At 32.8% G+C, this 20683-nt stretch overlaps 1 protein-coding gene across 1 annotated transcript; it reads left to right on the top strand.

The window, feature by feature from the left end:
• Positions 1-7269: 7269 nt before the first annotated feature.
• LOC136226905 (protein EMB-1-like) lies at positions 7270-8357 on the top strand. The gene is made up of 2 exons (XM_066015587.1): positions 7270-7482; positions 7906-8357. The coding sequence occupies exons 1-2, from the start codon at positions 7362-7364 to the stop codon at positions 8067-8069; spliced, it is 285 nt and encodes a 94-aa protein (XP_065871659.1). The 5' UTR covers positions 7270-7361; the 3' UTR covers positions 8070-8357.
• The last annotated feature ends 12326 nt before the right edge of the window (positions 8358-20683 follow it).

Raw genomic sequence — 20683 nt, 5'->3', positions numbered from 1 at the left:
AGGAATGGAGCAAAAATTTGGACAACAATCTATAGAGACGGATTGATGAGGCAAGGAGGCAGGTAGAATTGCTACGTCATAGAACCGATCGGATGGGGATGGAGCTATTTCGGACTGTCAAAACCAATTATGTCAATGCTTTGCAGATGCAGGAAGAATTTTGGAAACAAAGAGCTAAACAGCATTGGCTCCAAGACGGAGACAGTAATTCACGACATTTTCATGCATACGCCTCATCATGTAAACGGTACAACAGTTTCAGTGAACTTCAGAATAGTGACAGTATCTTATGCGGTTGGGGCAGCGGGCTTGAAGACACTTTGCAAGATTATTTCAACGATATTTTCACAAGTAAAGGAAGCGAGGCAGGGAGCATCTTAAATGCAGTACAACAGAGAATAACAGCAGCTCAAAATCAGTTTCTGGTATAGCCCTTCGAATTGGAAGATGTCAAAAGTGCATGTTTCTCCATGCATCCCGACAAAAGCTCGGGCCCAGACGGATTCAACCCTGCCTTCTTTCAACGATTTTGGAATATTATTGGTAATGAAGTAGCTACAATTTGCTTAAATGCTCTCCGCAACACACAATTTCCTCCACACCTGAATGATACACGCATTGTACTCATTCCGAAGAAAGAAAATGCAGAGAAAGTTACTGACCTCCACCCAATAGCTTTATGCAATGTCTTATATAAGATAATCTAAAAAATGCTGACATCCAGATTTAAAGAAATCCTTCCTGATACCATCTTAGTTAACCAAAGCACCTTTCTTAAGGAACGGCTCATCTCGGATAATGTCATTGCAGCTTATGAGGTCATCCATCACTTGAAGAATAAAAGGCAGGGTCGATCAGGTATCACAACATTTAAACTTGATGTGAGAAAGGCATATGACCATGTAGAATGGAAGTTCTTATGGGATATGCTTGCCAAAATGGGATTTGGGAACAGATGGATTGAATGGATGAGGCTATGTGTCGAAACTGTCAGTTACAAAATTGGTCAGGGAGGCAGAGAAATTGGGCCGATTCAACCTACTCATGGGCTGAGACAGGGTGATCTGCTTAGTCCGTTTCTCTTTCTAATTTGCGCTGATGGATTATCAGCGCTTTTGCAGGCTAAAGAACGAGTTGAGCTAATTCATGGGTGTCAGATTGCACGGTCAGCTCCATATATCTCCCATCTGTTCTTCGTGGATGATAGCTATCTCTTCTTTTGAGCCTCAATTGACGAAGCCAGAATGACACTAGTACAAAAATGGCCTATGGCCACGGTCGTTTACCATCATTAGCCACGGTTTCGCGACCGTGGCCAAAAGGGGGCGTGGCAAATGCTTGGCATCTTTGGCCACGATTGTTCGACCGTAGCCAAAGGGGCATTAGAGTCGGTTTTTATGAATAACCGACTCTAATACCTTGCGTTTTTGCCACGGTTGGTTGTAATAACCGACTCTAATGCTTTGACCATTAGAGTCGGTTGTTGAAACAACCGTGGCCAATGATATGTTTTTAATTAAAAAAATAAAATAAAATATTTTGGATTGAATGGAGCTCTAATATATCACATCCAACATTTACAACCCTACACATTAGTTGAATTGTGTGGCTGCCCTAAATTAATGTCTACAAAAAAGAACTTCTTTACTTCAGTTTCTTTAGTGCTCTGATCATTAGAATCAGTTATTGCAGTAATGAAAGTAAAATTGCTAATTAATAGATAGAAAGTAAAATCTGCAGGCAAGTCAGGAAACTTCCTATGTGAACTGAATTGTCTATCAAACGCCCACCAACCACCGTCTCCGGTTGTAAATATAATAAAAATGATTCTTTAACCCCAAGTTCCCTTCTAATCTTAAAGAGTTCACCACTCTTCATAAGATCGAAAATTCGCTTATTCATCAATGGGAATTTCTAGTATTCTGATCTTGTAACCCTTGCCAAAATCTGATTCTCCACCTCATCACTCAGCTGTGGAACTTCCAAGTAATTTGCATCTTGAGATTCTTCACTTGAGGAGCCACCAATTCTGCCCTCACTTTCACAAAATGAACACTTATTACTATTAGGGCCTTCTAATCTATCATTTTCACAATCATTCCTTTTTCTTGGATAGGTATTCCATGACTTATTGCCACAATCCTCCCCATTCATCCTTTTCTTATTATTGAAATTGTTATACCTATATATCAAAGCCCTCATCTTTCACCCCCTTATCTCTTTTTCTCATGAATCACAACTTTTCAAAATAGAAAATCATCTGCCAAAAAAAAAAAACAATACATCACAATATGATAATAAACTACTGGATAAATTAATACATTGGAAAAAAGGAAAAAGAGAGACCCATCACAGAATATGTGCATCCATGTCTTAACCTACCTTACCAATTAACATATCTTATAATCAGGAAAATTGATTTTAAGGAAGAACCATAAATAAACACAAGACAAGAAGCAAGAACACATTCACAAAATGAATTAGAAATAAAGTAATATATAATCAACTTTCTAACCCAGATGAGAACTCTAATCAAAGAAAAGAAATGAAAAACCAACATCAACAAAACTAGAACTTAAAATAGAATTAAGGGATTGATATGTATTAAAAACGCAGCAAAGAAAGGCATAAATGAAGAAATAATGAGAGAGCGAGAGAGAGAGAGAGAGAGAGAGAGAGAGAGAGAGAGGGAGAGAAAAATAGAAGCTCCGACCGACGGCAGCAATTTTCCATTTACGGGAGCTACGACCGACGACAGCAAACTCAGATGGCGGAATAGAGGACGATATAGCAGCGAAAGGTCGACGACGGAGCCGCGAAATAGTAGGAGATGAGGAGGCACACCGAACGGCAGCAACGAATCCGGAATGGCAGGAAGCGAGCGGGGGCTGCTGTGTTTTTTTGTTTTATCTCAAATGCGTTTCAAGGGATAAAGGAAGAGAGGAAGCGGTGTGGTAAATGGGTTTATGGCTAACCCTAAAATCTGAAAGTAGGAATTTATATACTACTAGTTTTTGGTCCGTGCGATGTACGGATTCATCTTAATATATAAATCTATATAACATAAAACAGTAACGATGGAACTGAGGTGTCACTTCCTCCTTTTTTACTGATAAAAAATATAATATAATATATAATATATTAGTTTTTATTTTATTATTATATTTATCTATAAAAATATTATTTAAAGTAAACGTGAAAATCAAATAATAATATTTAATTTATATAACGCATTTATGTCATTAATTGTAATTATTAGATTGTATTTTTATTAATATTTATATATTTATATATAATAAAATTAAAATTAACGTATTAAAATTTTTATCACTAAAAAAGGAGGAAGTGACACCTTAGTTCCATCGTTACTGTTTTATATTATATATAGATTTTTGTTATTTTCCATTTAGCCCCTCCATTCTTCAATCAAATCCTTAATGTTTAAATTTGATTCAATTAAATCTCTATACCTTTCAATTTATCCTTAAATATCAGATTAAGTCCCAAAAAGTCTCTCTATATATTAATTGCATTACTCATTTCCAAATTAATTATAAAAGTATGAAAATATGAATTATAATAAAAATTATATATATAAAAAATTATAAAAAAAATTAAATCAAAACTATTAAATATAATTATGATTATATATATTCAACTAAATTTTGAAAATTCTTTTTATATATGCTATTAAGTTATAAAATTTACAAATTATTAAATAGATTAGGTAAACCTTAGGTAAATTAATTAATTAGATTAGATAAATGAATATTTGATTATATTTAATATTGATGAATTATTGAATTAATATTATTTGTTACGGTTCTGTTAGGAACCCTGACAAATAATATTATTTGTCACGGTTGAATAACAACCGTGGCAAATAAAGTACTTTATGCTATGGTTGTATGAAACCATGGCAAATATATTTGCCACGGTCCCTATAAGAGTCGTGGTAAATTTATTTGCCACGGTTCCTTATAGGACCGTGGCAAATAACATTATTTGACACGGTTCTATAAGCACCGTGGCAAATAACACCTTATTTGCTACGGTCCCTGTAGGAACCGTGGCAAATACGGTATTATTTGCCACGGTTCCTTGTAAGACCGTGGCAAATAACATTATTTGCCACGGTTTCTAACAAAACCGTGGCAAATAAGGTGTTATTTGCCACGGTTCCTTGTAGGACCGTGGCAAATAACATTATTTGTCACGGTTTCTAATAGAACCGTGACAAATCAGCCGTGGTCATAGGCCATTTCTGTACTAGTGTGATTAAACAGTGTCTCCAGGAATATGAGAAAGCTTCAGGTCAGTGTATTAATACTGAGAAATCCGCTCTGGTCTTCAGTACTAACACTGGTCCCTCTATTCAGGAAGTACATGAGTTGGGTTTTTACTTGGGGGCACCGGCAGTAGTGGGAAGAAGTAAAATAAAGACTTTTGATTTCCTCAAAGATAGAATCCGAGCCGGAATCTACAATTGGAAGGAGAAGTTTCTCTCAAGAGCCGGGAAAGAAGTGTTAATAAAAGCGGTGCTCCAATCAATACCAACATATACAATGAGCATATTTTTATTACCAGATCAATTTTGTGAGGAAATGGAGCCCATGTTAAACCGATTTTGGTGGAAAGGCGAATCCAATTCCAGTTCAGGAATTCACTGGATGCAATATGAGCGCTTATGTGCACCTAAGAATGCTGGTGGGATCGATTTTAGAAGACTGCAGGACTTCAACAGGGCATTGCTTGTAAAACAGGCCTGACGCCTCATTAAACAGCCTCAATCACTGGTTGCGCAGCTACTAAAAGCAAGGTATTTCCCATCAATAGACTTCCTAAACTCTATTATAGGCCACAACCCATCGTATGTATGGCGCAGTATTCTATCAAGCCAGAACATGCTGAAAAACGTTTTAAGACGAAAAATTGGCAACAAAAGGCTCACACGGATTCAGGAGGAACCTTGGCTTCCTGATCTGTCAAACCCATTAGTAACCAGCACACCGCAAGTAGAAATCACCACTGGATTCATGAGTGACCTGATGCAGGAAGACGATTCATGGAATCGAGATTTAATCTAGACAGCCTTCAATTTTAGAGACCAACGTCTAATTCTATCCATACCAAGAGTTGATGTTCATTCCGATGATTCTTGGTTCTGGGGATATGATAGAACGGGTGAGTATAAGGTAAAGTTGGGGTACCGAAGTTTATCGGAACAGTATCACAGACAAGAGGATGAGCTTCTAAACTGGAATCTCCTATGGCAATTAAAAACGGCACCCAAAATAAAAAAATTCCTATGGAGACTGGTGTCGGGTTGTGTACCTATTTTGAGTAATCTGCAAATTCGTCACAACACTTTATCACCACCGTGTGCATTATGCAAGTCTGCTATTGAAGATGTAGATCACGCCTTCTTACGTTGCCCCCTCTCGCAACAGGTCTGGCGTCTTTTCTTTCGTGACGATCGCATGTCGTCAATGGCGGATTTCATAAACTGGCTCGTAGGAATGATAACAGATAAAGGGATAGAGGTAGAGAAAGATTTGGTTTGGTTGATCTGGGGAATATGGAAAAATCGGAACAGCGAAGTCTGGAATAAAAAAAACACTTATCAGCTGAGGAACTGGTTACTGTAGCAAATCGTGAATATTTGACTGGGTAATAGCACGGGACCTTCGATAGACATCAACTTCACCAAATAGTACACACTCAAGCCGTTGGGAAGCTCCACCGGATGATAAAGTAGCTTGCAATGTGGATGCTGGAGTTTTTAGAGATGAAGGCTATTGCTCGTTTGGATTCCTAATCCGAGATCAGACCGAGGATTGTATATTTGCTCAACATGGTGCTCTAGACGGTTACTTTGAACCGATTATTGCCGAAGCAATGGCCGTTAAAGAAGCACTATCGTGGCTGAAGGAAAATGGTTATAGAAACGTAGAAGTCCGGTCTGACTGTCTATCTTTAGTACAAGCGTTCAACGAACTGTGCTGCTTATAGTCTAGCCAGAACAGTCAGTTTAGTGTCTGTCCACAGGGAGTGGCAAAGCGCACCCCCTCTTATTGTTTCTATTCTTGCTTCTGATTCATCTTAATAAAGCTTATTCTTTGATTAAAAAAAAGTGCATAATAGATTAAAATATACGTGGAAAGTATAGAGCGGCCAATAACACAAATTATAAATTTTAAGTATTTAATTGGATTAAGCTTTTTATTTTTATTTTTGTGGTATCTAATTTTTTTTCCCTTTGTATTAATTATTTGGTAAAATTTACTTAATAAGTATTTTCATAAATGGTATTTAATCTATTTTAAAAAATTGATTTATTAATTTTTATGCATGACATATTTTCCGACATTTAATATGCAGGTGTAGTAATTGTTTTAATCTTTTTTATATATAAATTTAAGAGTAAAGTTCAAATAAAACTCATGTGGTTTCACTAATTTTCAAATAAAGGACTGTGGTTTACTTTTTGTCAAAACAAGTACTGAGGTTTCACACTTTTAATAATGCTATTAAAACTATCTTTAACGACCTGAAAATGAAAATTTTCAAGAATTAAAGTTATTCAATGTCATATTTTCTATGGAACTGCATTTTCGATTTTAGAAAATCATCTTTTTTGGAACTACTAGATATCAAAAATTAACTAAACAATTACACACAAAAATTCAAAGCATAAAATAAAAATAAGTACAAAATAAATTAATAATATAGATATTAGTTTTTTCCATATTCAGATATTTAGTCAAGGATCTTCATTGAGGACATTTGGAAATGGGGATGAGACACTTATAACTATCCCCGTTCCATCTCCAGCTATCAAAGACAATATACAAACCATTTCCATTCTATGGGGATCCTAAACAGATCCGTCCGTAACGGAACGGAACGAAACTCCAACAAAAATGAGAATTCCCATCTAATTGATAGCCCTACTGATAATCAAACAATAGAGTTTATTTTATTTTAAGAAAAAAAAAATCACTAAATTACCCCAAAAGAATACAATAACAGAACTAGTTTTCATTATATAAAAAAATAAAACAAATAACTATACACCTGTGTCGCCTATATAAAACCATAACAACTGCAGTGTCAAAAGACCAAGACGACAGGTGTCATTCTTCTACGACATGGATTACGTGTATGATGAAGTAGTCTCCTATTTCGCCGCATCATCCACCACGTGTCGTAATCCAAAATTATGGACATCCATCCTCCTCCCCCTATATATATATTCTGATTGTCTACAACCGTTTCTACTCAATCATTATCATCATCAGGTAATCCATCAACACTGTCTTAAAATCGTAGGGCGTAGATCAAAATCAGGAAAACCCAAAATGTCAGCAACTCAACAGCAATCAAGGGCGGAACTTGATGCCAAGGCAAAGCAAGGTGAGACTGTCGTACCTGGCGGCACCGGCGGCAAGAGCCTTGAAGCCCAAGAACACCTTGCTGAAGGTACTCGAATTTTTTAATTTTAATTTTAATTTAATATTATTTAATAAAAAACCGTTTTTATTAAAATATGAGCACTAATTTTTTGAAAAGTGAATGATTGTGGTTTAATTAATGAAGGCAAAAAGCCATGATTTTTTAATTTTTTTTAGTTCAGTAAGTCTTAGTATTTTTTATTTGTATATATTGAGTTCTTGATCTTTTTTTTTTGTTTCATTTAATAAAAAAAATCATTTAATAAAAAAATTAATTTTAAATGTAAAATTCGGTTAACAGATTGTTATTTATTATATCTGTATTTGAAATTTGTATTTTTTTACTGTTTGAAAGCACTTTTAGATCCATAACGTGGCTATAGAAAAATTGTAAAATATAATTTTTTTAAAATTTAAAACGTATTAATGAGTTAATGAAAAATATGTTTAGGGAGGAGCCGAGGAGGGCAGGTGAGGAAGGAGCAGCTGGGGACGGAGGGATATCAAGAAATGGGGAGGAAAGGAGGTCTGAGCACGAACGATGAGTCCGGTGGTGAAAGGGCGGAGAGGGAAGGTGTCCAGATCGACGAGTCAAAGTTCAGGACCAAGGGTTAATTAGTAATTATATTAATATTAATTAGATGGTAGTAATTAGCCAATAATGATTGTTAAATCACGATGGATCCACGTGTTCATGCATGCATGGATGGATGGGTTGTGGTTTAACCTGCCTAGTAATAGGGTTTAGTTATCTTTAAGGTTGTTTTGTTTTTAGTTGTATGGTTATAATGGATGTATAGATGGGCTTAGTTTGGTGGTGCTGTTTTTAGGGAGGTGTCATGAAGTTTCTGCTGTAATTGTATGGTTGTGATTACTAATAATAAAGATTAGTTTTTACTGTAATTGTGTGGTTGTAATTATTAATAACAAAGATTCTTAGATATTATTTTTTAGAAAGAATAAGAAGGAAATCTGTATTTTATTTTGTTTGGAGACATCTGTATGTTTGGAGACATCTGTATTGTCTGGAGATATTTGTATTTTGACAACTAGTTTTTTTGGTTATAAATATCTTCAATCCTTCATCCTTATACTTTTTCAACGTTTATAGGAAAATTAGTGAAATTGCTATCATTAATCTTAGGAAAATCGTAAGAGGTAAGAGGAAATTTAGTCAGAAACCCAATATCAATTGATAGTGGGTCTTAATATTTCTTTAAGGACAGTTGATAGTGGGTCTTAATATTTCTTTAAGGACAGTTCACGGTTTTTATTTTATGTTTGTGATCTCATATTAACTATTTTATGTTTGTGATCTCATATTTCTAATAAAGATTAGTTTTTAATGTAGTGTTTTCTATACTTTAGAAAGTAAGTTGTACTTTATTTTGGAGACTATAGAATCATTGCACTTCAAAATTGACAGCCAAAATAAAATCTAAAATCCATATGGGTACAAATTGGTACTCAAAACTTTTCTCTTTAAAATTGACATTAGATTATTAATCCAGTTAAAATCTGACTTGGTCCAAGTTCTAAATTGGTAGAATTTGGTGCTCATATAAAGAGAGATAATTACTGTTATCTATCTGAACTATTTACCTAAACTGAACTAATTATTTAATAATCAGTGTTCATATTTATTTATATCAATTTTAATATTTATCTTTGTTAATTTTTATTAAACTCAATAATTATTGAAATTCAATAATTAACCGATTCTTTGAGAGTTCTTAGTTCAGATTTACTAAGATGGGAGATTGCCCCACTTATATACGAATCGTGACAAATTTTAGAGAATGTATGTTATCCTGAGATTTTCTTAGCTTTCCTGAATGATAAGGAAAAAAAAAAAATTGGACACAAGCGTATGTATTTTACAAATTATCATAAATCCAAATTTTTAACTTATATAAGTTAAGATCGATATTTTTAGGTTTCGTCGTAAATCTAATTGGTTACTTCTAATTACGTAAATCAATAGTTCAAACAGGTCCTGATTGGTTACTTTCAATTACGTAAATCAATAGTTCAAACAGGTCCTGAAGCTTATTCAGGAGATGTCTTTTATTTACATTCACGCCTTTTGAAAAGAGCTGCTAAATCAAGTTTTCGATTTCTTTTCTGAATCTTTTTTGGGACTCCAACTCTTATCACTCGAATTGGAACAAGAAAAGCATATCTCAAAGTCATAACTTTTTCCTGGATCTGAGAAGCTCGACAGTAAAGAAGAGGGTGGGGCTATCCGATTTTACCCCACTTTATCGGGTAAATTTTATTTATGGTGTATAACGTTTGTTCCATTTCGATGTATAACGTTTGTTCCATTTTACATTTTGATATACAATTTTCATTTTGTTTTATTAATACTTACGATTTTATAGGTGACTTTCCATTTTGGTGTATTTTGTCTTACTAATACCTACGATCTTATAGGTGACTTTCTATTAACCCATTTAAAAAGTGGGACAAACTCCTTTACAATTACTAAAAAAACCATATCCTTTTATAATTACTAAAATATCTCATATCTTCTTCCTGCAATTCCCCTCTACCATTCCCTTTCTCCTTGTAAGCTCACCCACCCACCCACAATCATATGACTGCAACCACATTATTGTGAGTTTAAATATAAATTACACTACAAGAAATCTGATTTATTGTGGGGAAAACATTCCCCACATAACATAAAAATTTCGCCACTAAAACCCTTTTTTGGCGAAAAAAATTTCGCCACATGATCGTCACTGTTAGAGCGACGTTAAAGGTAAGATTGGCGAAAATTTAGTTCGCCACAATAGATACACATCTGTGGCGAACTCACAGTTCGCCACAAAATGTATTATTTTCTGTGGCGAACTCACAATTCGTCACAAAATGTTTTTTTTTCTATGGCGCTTAGTTATCCCCACTAATCTTACTACTATTTTGTGGGGAAATATTTATATCCCCACAAATTCACAAAAAAAAACTGTGGGGAGATATTAGTAGCCCCACAAATAATATGTAGCTTTTTGTGGGGAAATTTTCCTCACAATTTTGCAAATATTTATATCCCAACAAATAATACGTAATATTTTCTAGTTTTGATTAATTTATTTGGATTGAAGGGAACTCATATGTAACTAAAAGTGTGTAAAACTGAAATTTCATGTACAGGTAAGCTACATGAATCTCATTTGTTCACATTAGAAAAATAAAGCAATAGTTGTGATTCCAGTCAAATGTATATTAATTGAAAGTATTTCAACATCCTAAATGTAAAATGCAAGACAAAATGTACCATACAATACAATGTTGAAAGCTATGACTTGTACAACCATAAAAGAATAACTTTTGAGAATAAAGGCTACATGATTGACTATATTTCCAACACAAAAATCATCCAGAAATTATTGTTATCAAATGAAGCCAAATAGAAATTTAAAGCTGGTGTGATCAATAGAAAATTGTGTGTTTTAGTTGCTGAAATACATACTAGCACAAGAAGCAACCGAACAAAAAGAAAGTTACATTTTGCTTTTACAACTGCAAAATGAATTAACAATCTTAAAATGAATATTAAATCCCTTATGTGCAAACATTAATGTTTACATACATCAAGCTAACCATTTGTAATTGGTTTCAAATTTCTTTGCTGCCATCTTCCTTTGCCATCATATTTTCACTTGCTGAATAATCTCTCCCTTCAACTAATCTTTGCATTATAAATATCCAAATAAAACCAGTGGAAATTTTTTGAGATCTTGCTAATTCCCAGTGGCTGACATTAATTATTGGTTTTTGACCCAAATATAAGAAGATAGACAATAAGAAATACACTGAACAAATTGACTTACAATTTTCACATATTTTACCATCTATGCAAAACATTAAACATATGGCAATCATCCAACCTCTAAACCTTAATCATCCTTTAGCATAAAAATCTAAATAAGGTCATAAACTGAACCAGTAATCATTCATATATAATCATAAATAATGCACTAGAGAATCCAAATGTAAACTCTGCTGAATCTATAAAACCAAATGGCGAGCCATTTTGTAATAGAAATAATTAAAACCTGATAATAAAGACTTGTCGTCTAAAGAGAGTCTCGTCATGGTCTATAGTCTGGCACACCCATAGATGCAACTGGCCCCTGAAACCACATTATCGATTAGTAGAATCTTCAGTAGCTCCACAACCAATCTCATGACAGTACCTGATAAATTCCATCACCACCGGAAAATGCAGAAGTTACTGGATTAATAAAACATCAATCAGTAGCATAAATGGTCCACCTTAAGTTCTAAGCATCTAAAAGTACATTTGGCAGAAGTAATAAGCTATAACAAATGGATCAATAGAAGCAACATGATTGCCCACCTGTAAAAGGCAAAACATATTAATGTTAACCAACTCGTTACCATGGTCCATGATCTATTACGGAGAAACGGTTATATAAAAATATAAAGCAAACTAGGATAAATAACCTAAAATTACACAGCATGGAGTATGGACCAACTAAAGCAGATAAAAGTTACTAATATGGTGATTAAAACCCTTTACGGGTAACAAAACTCTATTGTCAAAAGCGGCTTGTTTCTAGGCCTATGAAGAAAGGCGTCATGTACTTTCACTAACCCATAGACCTTTAAATACCAAGTAACCTCAGTTAATATCTTAAGAAATATCAACAAGTAAAGAAAACATTAGGTGACTTAAACAAATAACCACACAAGCATGTGATTCAGACCACTCATAAATACGTAATACATATTTTCAGAGAGAGGAACATTAATGGTCTGAAGCATGCGAACAACAAAGTACGAACATATAAGCAAGAAATTTAACTTATAAAAAAACAAAGCCAAATACTTTTTAAGAATGAATGAATAAAAGAGGTTTTAGTTTAATTTCTAAATTAAAGCAGATTAAGCCCTAAGCTAAGTTATTTATTTTTTTACTTTAGCTACCACAAAATAACTAAGTGCCCCATTTCCGCGCGAACCAAAAAACAAAAGCAAATTATAAATTACAGAAGGAAAAATTAATCGACACATACTGCAGTATAATGTAGGATGAGCTACAGCCAAATCTTATTTCAATTTGGAAAAATTGAAAGGCTTCATTCATTGACATCTCATATAAAGGCTTACCAGTCTGGTATAATGAAAATTATACAATGTAACCATAAAGAATGATTTTTAGGCATGTACTTCCTAGCAGAAGTCATTGCCCTCTCACTTTTTGGGGTAACCTTGCACATTTGAACTTTCTACTCTGTAACAATTTCTATTTCTTTGCCTTCACATTCAGCAGATGATTCTATTTCACCCGAACTTGATAAATTCAATATTTAGGAAAGAACTAAATACAAGAGAAAAGCATTTTGAGAGCAACATTTGGTGGGAAAGAGAATCCAAATGCTGTAAAGATCTTACCAGATCACATTTAACTCCATCGATTCCCTGTTCCGTAGTCAACAGCTGTTCTAACTCTGTTGTTTCCCCAATTTATCTCCTTTTGTTTCATTGTCGTTAATGTCAATTGTGTAAACCAACCGATCCAACTTCAGCCTGTTGTTCTTTATGCTAAGATGTTCAAAATATGGACTGACCATAGAAGCAGCACCTCTACTTCTCTTCAATTGAAGTTTCTGCTTCGATTTAGAGTGTGTTTCACCGGAGTGTCTTTTATTTGCACCTGCGTCAGAAAGTTTGATTTCAAAAGAACCACTAGATGGACCAGAGTTCAACATCTTAGAAGGGCTATCATCTAGCATTTCAACCTCATTTCTTGTTAGACAGATCTCATCATAACTCGAGCCTTCATTATCACATGGATATTCAGTTTCAAAAGTAGTTGCATCAAAATATGAAAACATTGAAACTGCATAAGCCTGTATATCCAAATACTAGAAAGTGTCCATTGCCGATTGAATGATGTTCTGTAAAGTTTTGCTATCCATCGGCAAACCATATATTATTTTGTGCTTTTGACAGCCCTACTTTCAAAGCACGGCCATTATGGACAATGAAATCAGCAACATCTGTGAGTTCATCCCCAAATCTTTTAATAAATTTATATGGAATGAGCTGCAGGATTTTCAATCAAGTCAAAATATTGGTGTAAATGCATATTATCTAATTAATGTAATTTAGGGATAAATATTCATTTAAAAGATATACATATACCATGCTATATATGGAGCAATGATCGTAACTCATATTGAAAATCATTTCTTCAATCATCTGCAAATGACACAAAATTTGGGCTATAAGAAACACATTCCCCCCAATGTATTTCACCTCTCAGGTAAACTATACGGGTAAACTTGATTTCCAATTATCTAGAAATAAAATCTTGTTCGTTCAATCATATAGAATGGTTCGTCCAATCAAAATCTATATGGGTAATTTAATCCTTTTGGTAAACAAAATCATTTTAGCAAGTTATCTCTGCTGAACAAGCTGAAGTCAGCATTCTTCCTATATTTAGTTGAGGAATTTGGCCTCTTTTAGTCACAAACTAGTAAAGCAGTAAGTATGCTTAGGAAGACTAAGAAAGTTAGAAAGTAGAGAGTGAGGAAAGCTCACCCCGTGTATTTGTGAAGGTACACAAATCCTTACAATTAGCCAACTCAAACTGAAATGATAAGAAATGAGATTTCATTTTTAAAGCCCTTTTCAAATCAACTCTGCAACGTTAAACTAAAGAAGCCTGTGTAACCTTACATGAAGGTAAGGTTGAAAATATGTTCAATCCAGGGACAGTACAGCTCCAAACTCCCTACTTGGACAATCACGAGGCTTCGTCACCACGCACTCTTCTAGCGCTAGGTTGCTGTTGTGCGATCTGGGGCAGACACATCAAGTCAGATTTTACATAGTTGCCATTTTACTTCGTTGTCATGATTAAGATGACTGTATCCCCGAGCCCCGCTGCCTTCGGCATAAGCTTTCTGCAACGCAGAGGCACACTGCTTTAGATAAGGAGCCCTTAAAAAAAGACTTATTGACCACTTAACTAGTATACATTCTTTAACTGTAGATGGTATTCTAGTAATCACATTTTACCTGATGGTTAGAATACCTAGCAGAAGATTAAGAAGGCGGGAATGCAATATCATAATAGAATCCATATGGCGAAAACATAACAAGAGGAAAGGAAAGACTCAGCCAACCTGCCTTCTCTCTTTAAGAAAGCTCAAGTCAGTGTTCTTCCTATATTTAGTCGAGGAAGTGGACTTTGGACTTTATAGGTTAATGAAATTATATAGTTTGTGTACATATACTAATTTGTAGATTAAGATGAATTTGAAGATCTCAATTGAGGAATAGAGATCTAAAGTTTCAAGTAAAAATCCAATTGATTATTTTGAATTTTTAAGTTCTATTTGGTTACTTAGAAACAAGCAACGACCAAGAAACTCAAATTACCTAATGTTCCTTGCCACCATTTCCATCATTTCTCATTTGATCTTTTAACATTTCTGCTATTGCTGAGTCACCTGGTACCAAGCCCTGCTTCACGTGTCCCCAACTTGTATTACCAATTGTTCCATAATCTTGAACATTACATTGATTATCTGGTTCAGAATTCTACAATATCAAATGAATTACTATTATGTAATAAAATGATAAGCTAGTTTTTATATTTATTAATTACCTGGTAATGATACAAAAGCATCAGCTTGGCAAACCATTTCAGCCTTGAGATGGTGCATGCCTGATACAAGTCTTGTTTCCCCTACATTCTCTCCTGTAATCTGGTACTCCACATAAATAATCAGAACTTATTAACCCTCTTTAAATGGGTTTAACTCTTGATAATTAGTAAATTAATTACCTCTCTAGAGGCATATATATCTTTAGTATCACTATGCAAAATGAAACAAAAACAACCCAAGCATAATCAGAATGAAAACTGAAGAATGAAAAAGGTAGAGACAGAGACATAAAGATGTTTTTTCAACTGCATAAGCAAGATGTTAACAGGAATTGTCCTGCACACAATACTTAAGCTTTTAATCTCCTTAACCCTAAATCATATAAAAGGGAACTTAAACTGAAAAAATCATTTCAATAATCAAATTCATACCTCTAATTGAGGAGATAATGCGCGCAGAGGTGTTGAATGAAGCAGACCCATTGAACGATAGAGAACGGTGAATCGTCTGGAATTTCTACCTACTGCAAAGAGAGAAAGCCAGAGAGGGAGAGAGGGTTTCAGAGTTAGGTCGTGGAATTCTTTGACTTTTTTTTTCTTTCTAACAATGTAAAATTGCCTAAAATTAGTTTAAGCGCTAAAAAATCCCGCTATTTTTTTTAAGTTTTTGTGGAGATTTTATTCAATCGCCACTAATATTTATATAGTTTAATGGGGAATACAAAAATCTCCACTATATATATCATATTTTGTGGGGAAATATAGAACTCCCCCACAATTTAGAATTAACTGTGGCGATATTATAAATTCACCACAAATGTTTATCTTTTGTGGCGAAATTTTTAACTCTCCACAGATGTATTACAATTAGTGGGGAATTAATTTTCCCCACTAATATTTCCCCACAAAAAGTTCAGTTTCTTGTAGTGTTAGTTTATACCATGATCTATCACCTTCTTCTCTTAATCATATATATAATCACCTTCTTCTCTTTTTAATCATATATCTAATCACCACTTCAAATTTTGCGGTTTTCTTGTCATCTCTTCTCCATCCATCGCCCCACCAAAAACGATATCATTTTTACAAACCGTCCTCGGCATCTTTACGACGCCATCTCTGCAAACTATCCTCCTCTCTCGAAATCTTCTCCTTCCACCATCTCAAGTTTCTGATCCGCCGGTTATACAATTTTTTAGATTCGTGTTATTTTTAGATTTTTTAGATAACTTTTCTTTTGATTCAGCAACCGAAGATGTCTCAAACCTTAGATGAATTTTCAGGGTGAGAGAGAGGTTGTGGTAATGGAACTAGACCTATATTTACAGCAAAGATTGCTTTTATCCTTGTTGAAGCAATTTTCCAAGTAATTGTGTCAATATTTGCAGCAAATCGAGCTAACCAAATAAAAGTCATACCTGATTCAAATTTGAAATCAACTCTCTTCCTCTTTATAAATTTTTGTTAAAGTTGTTAAATATATATTATTATATATTTATGTGTAATGAAAGTGGATTCATCACAGTTGCGTGTGTACAGGTTCCATGTTATGCATTTACTCAATTATTTTTTATCTGTTCAATTTAATCTTAACACCATAACATAATTGGAGTCCAATCTTTTGCACTATTAAGGTTCAATTTCACTTTCAGATCATGTTAGAAAGAGAGAGAGTTGAGTTAGAGAAAGAAATAAATTTAAAGAGAGAGAGGTTAGAGAGAGAAAAAAATTTGAAGAGTGAGAAAGAAATAGAGAGAAGAAGATGAAGATATGAAAAGATGAGGGTAAAAGAGGAAAATGATAAAATTTGATTTTTTTTTAATTTGTGGATCCTACTTTACTAATTATTTGAATGAAAATGATGAGGTGGAGCGTTGACCAGTCGTTGACCGGTCATTTCTACCGGCTGTACACCAAAGTGAGATGTCACGTATAAGGTCGTACATATTAATGAGATAAATTAGCTTGATCTTTAAGCTTCTGTTCTGAAGACAACTTATCTTCTTTTATGCTAAGTTCCACTCTACTCTGCTTTGAGCCGTGATGTCATGCTGACTTCGTCCTGTCTTTACTTTTTGATATATACATTTATACTCAACATTGAACAAACATATTAGTACAATTAAATCAAAGCACTTAAATTTAATTGTCTCTTAATCATGGATTATTTTGTCAAATCAAAATCTTGTGGAAATGTGTTTCAACACCATTGGCCGTTATAGTATTGGTCTGTTATTTGAGATTGCTTAGCCAATATTTGACATTTTTGGAAAATAGCTGGCCCCTCTCCAAATATAAAATCCACGGTTCCATAAATATCGCATTCACGATAAAATTAAGGACCAGTCTTGATATATAATGTGTCTTGAAACCCTTCAATGCTAAGATGATAGAATGCAGAATTTTTTGAACTTGAATAAGTGGCTAAAGCTGGTCCACCTTCCACTCCAACAGTTTTTCTCATAGTGAGATTGACCGCTAAAAAACCAAAGCCGTCGATTTTTAGAGTAGCAATTTTTTTTAATACTCTTACCTAATCTTTTTTCATTTAAAGAACCATAGATTATAGTACTCCCCTTTCCATCGCCAACCAAAGTAATATTTGATTTTCCTGCGGAAACATGTAAATTTTCGTTATATACACCTTACTTAATGTATATAACATAATGGTACATGGATTTTGTTGGGGCGGCTTCTATGACATTGCTTATATTAGTGTAATAACCTACATTGATGTTGTTGTTTTTTTTGTCTACAATGACATTGGGGATAAGAAAAGGGACACAACAGCTTAGATGAAAACAGAAAATAGTAAGAAGAGGTAGAAATATAGTCATTTTAAAAGGAAGGTGTTTATGGAAGAAATTATTCTATAAGACTAACAAATCAAAGTTGTTATATCTATATAGAGTTTAGATTTGTATGGATATTATATATATATATATATAGTGAGGCTATAAAGAGGGACTCCCTTACTTTTTATTCTAAGGGAATGATAGACTTACACTAGTTACCAAACATCATCCTAATTTAATTAAACAAATAATTAATTAAAATCCTAAACAATTATATCTCTCTTCTTCTCATGTCTCTCTCCTTCTTCTCACGCCTCTTTTTAACAAATCTTAAACGGTTCATGGTTTCTATCTCTCTCCTTCGTTGAAGTCTAAACTCCGACTAGAAATTGATGAATTTCCGTCAAAATCTCAGTTATCTAGTACATGAAATTGTCCTATTTTTTTCAGCAATAGTGATCAAAATCTTCTGATGTATCGAGCTAATTTTGTTCAATTGGCTAAACAAGAATCAAAATCAAGCATAATTATGCTGGATGATAAATATATTGAAGTTGGTATTGTAGCTGCGAAAAGAAATTAAAAGAATGACATAAATTCACTCATCTCCTACATTTTCCGTCACCCACCTACTGCACAACTCCATTACTCATAATTTTCCACTATTTTTATTCTTTTAATTTATCCTAGTATTAAATGATATATTAATTTGTTAGTTAGTACAATATCTACATCTAACTTCCTAGGATTCAAAACCTAATTCAATTCACATCAATGGCCGCACTAAGAACATAGCGAGGAATTTGAACCTGGGATTAGGGCATAGAAAGAGAGACACGTGCATGCCATCTGCCCTTAGGCCACTTATTTAGTTTGTTTATTATATAATTTCTTTATTTATATATTATTAAGTGGCTCTGATAGTAAAAAAAATCCAATACTATATTTTTTAAATAAAAATACACTTGCTTTAGTTTGTTCATTATACAATTCTTTTATTTATATATTACTAGTTTTTGACCCGTGCGATGCACGGATTCATCTTAATATATAAATATTAACAAAAATATAATTAATAATTACAATTAATGATATAAAAAATGAGGAAGTGACACTTCAGCTCCATCGTTACTGTTTTATATTATATATAGATATGCAAAGAAATAGAGAGATTTTAGGGACTAATTTAAATTATGTAGAACTTTTAGATATAGATATACAGAGAATTAGAGAGATTTTAGAGATTAATTTAAATTCTGTAGAACTTTTAGATATAGTACGGATAAAATAATCTTTTTATAAATAAATATAATAATATAACTAAAGTTAATATATTATATTTTTTATTAGTAAAAAAGGAGGAAGTCACACCTCAGCTCCATCGTTACTGTTTTATATTATATATAGAATATAGATATGCAGAGAATTAGAGGGATTTTAGGGATTAATTTAAATTATGCAGAACTTTTAGATATAGATATACAGAAAATTAGAGAGATTTTAGGGATTAATTTAAATTATGTAGAACTTTTAGATATAGATATGCAGAGAATTAGAGAGATTTTAGGGATTAATTTAAATTCTGTAGAACTCTTAGATATAGTACAGATAAAATAATCTTTTTATAAATAAATATAATAATATAACTCAAGTTAATATATTATATTTTATATTATATTTTTTATCAGTAAAAAAGGAGGGAGTGACACCTCAGCTCCATCGTTACTGTTTTATATTATATATAGAATATAGATATGCAGAGAATTAGAGAGATTTTAGGGACTAATTTAAATTATGTAGAACTTTTAGATATAGATATGCAGAGAATTAGAGAGATTTTAGGGATTAATTTAAATTATGTAAAACGTTTAGATATAGATATGCAGAGAATTAGAGAGATTTTAGGGATTAATTTAAATTCTGTAGAACTCTTAGATATAGTACGGATAAAATAATTTTTTTATAAATAAATATAATAATATAACTAAAGTTAATATATTATATTTTTTATCAGTAAAAAAGGAGGAAGTGACACCTCAGCTCCGTCGTTACTGTTTTATATTATATATAGATATGCAGAGAATTGGAGAGATTTTAGGGACTAATTTAAATTATGTAGAACTTTTAGATATAGATATGCAGAGAATTAGAGATATTTTAGAGATTAATTTAAATTATGTATAACTTTTAGATATAGATATGCTGAGAATTAGAGAGATTTTAGGGATTAATTTAAATTATGTAGAACTCTTAGATATAGTACGGATAAAATAATCTTTTTATAAATAAATATAATAATATAATTAAAGTTAATATATTATATTTTTTATTATATTTTTTATCAGTAAAAAAGGAGGAAGTGACACATCGGCTCCATCGTTACTGTTTTATATTATATATATAGATTAAGTGCTTTTGATGCTAAAAAAAATCTAATACTCTAATTTTTAAATAAAAATACGTTTGCTTTAGTTTGTTCGTTATACAATTCTTATTTATATATTATTAAGTGCATCTGATGCTAAAAAAAATCCAATACTATATTTTTTAAATAAAAATATATTATATATTTTAATAAAATTTAATATTAATATTTTATTTATATAAGAAAATATATTTTTTAAAACATACGTTAGAACATATATTTTAACTTTTAAAATACGAACTATGAAGTTTAGAACATATGACATATTTTTTTAGAACATGTGTTATATTTTTTCGAACATGAGTTATAAATTATATTATACAAAAATGCAAAAATGATCCAGATATCTACTGAT

The sequence above is a fragment of the Euphorbia lathyris genome, chromosome 4 (assembly GCF_963576675.1).
Source record: "Euphorbia lathyris chromosome 4, ddEupLath1.1, whole genome shotgun sequence".
NCBI classification, from domain to species: domain Eukaryota; kingdom Viridiplantae; phylum Streptophyta; class Magnoliopsida; order Malpighiales; family Euphorbiaceae; genus Euphorbia; species Euphorbia lathyris.
This window is presented reverse-complemented; position numbering and strand designations above follow the sequence as displayed.

What these genes read in the sequence shown, in the direction of transcription:
- LOC136226905 (XM_066015587.1), top strand. Translation starts at nt 7,362, where the DNA reads ATGTCAGCAACTCAACAGCAATCAAGGGCGGAACTTGATGCCAAGGCA. An exon ending in CCAAGAACACCTTGCTGAAG is followed by an intron (nt 7,483 to 7,905) that starts GTACTCGAATTT and finishes AAATATGTTTAG; the next exon opens with GGAGGAGCCGAGGAGGGCAG.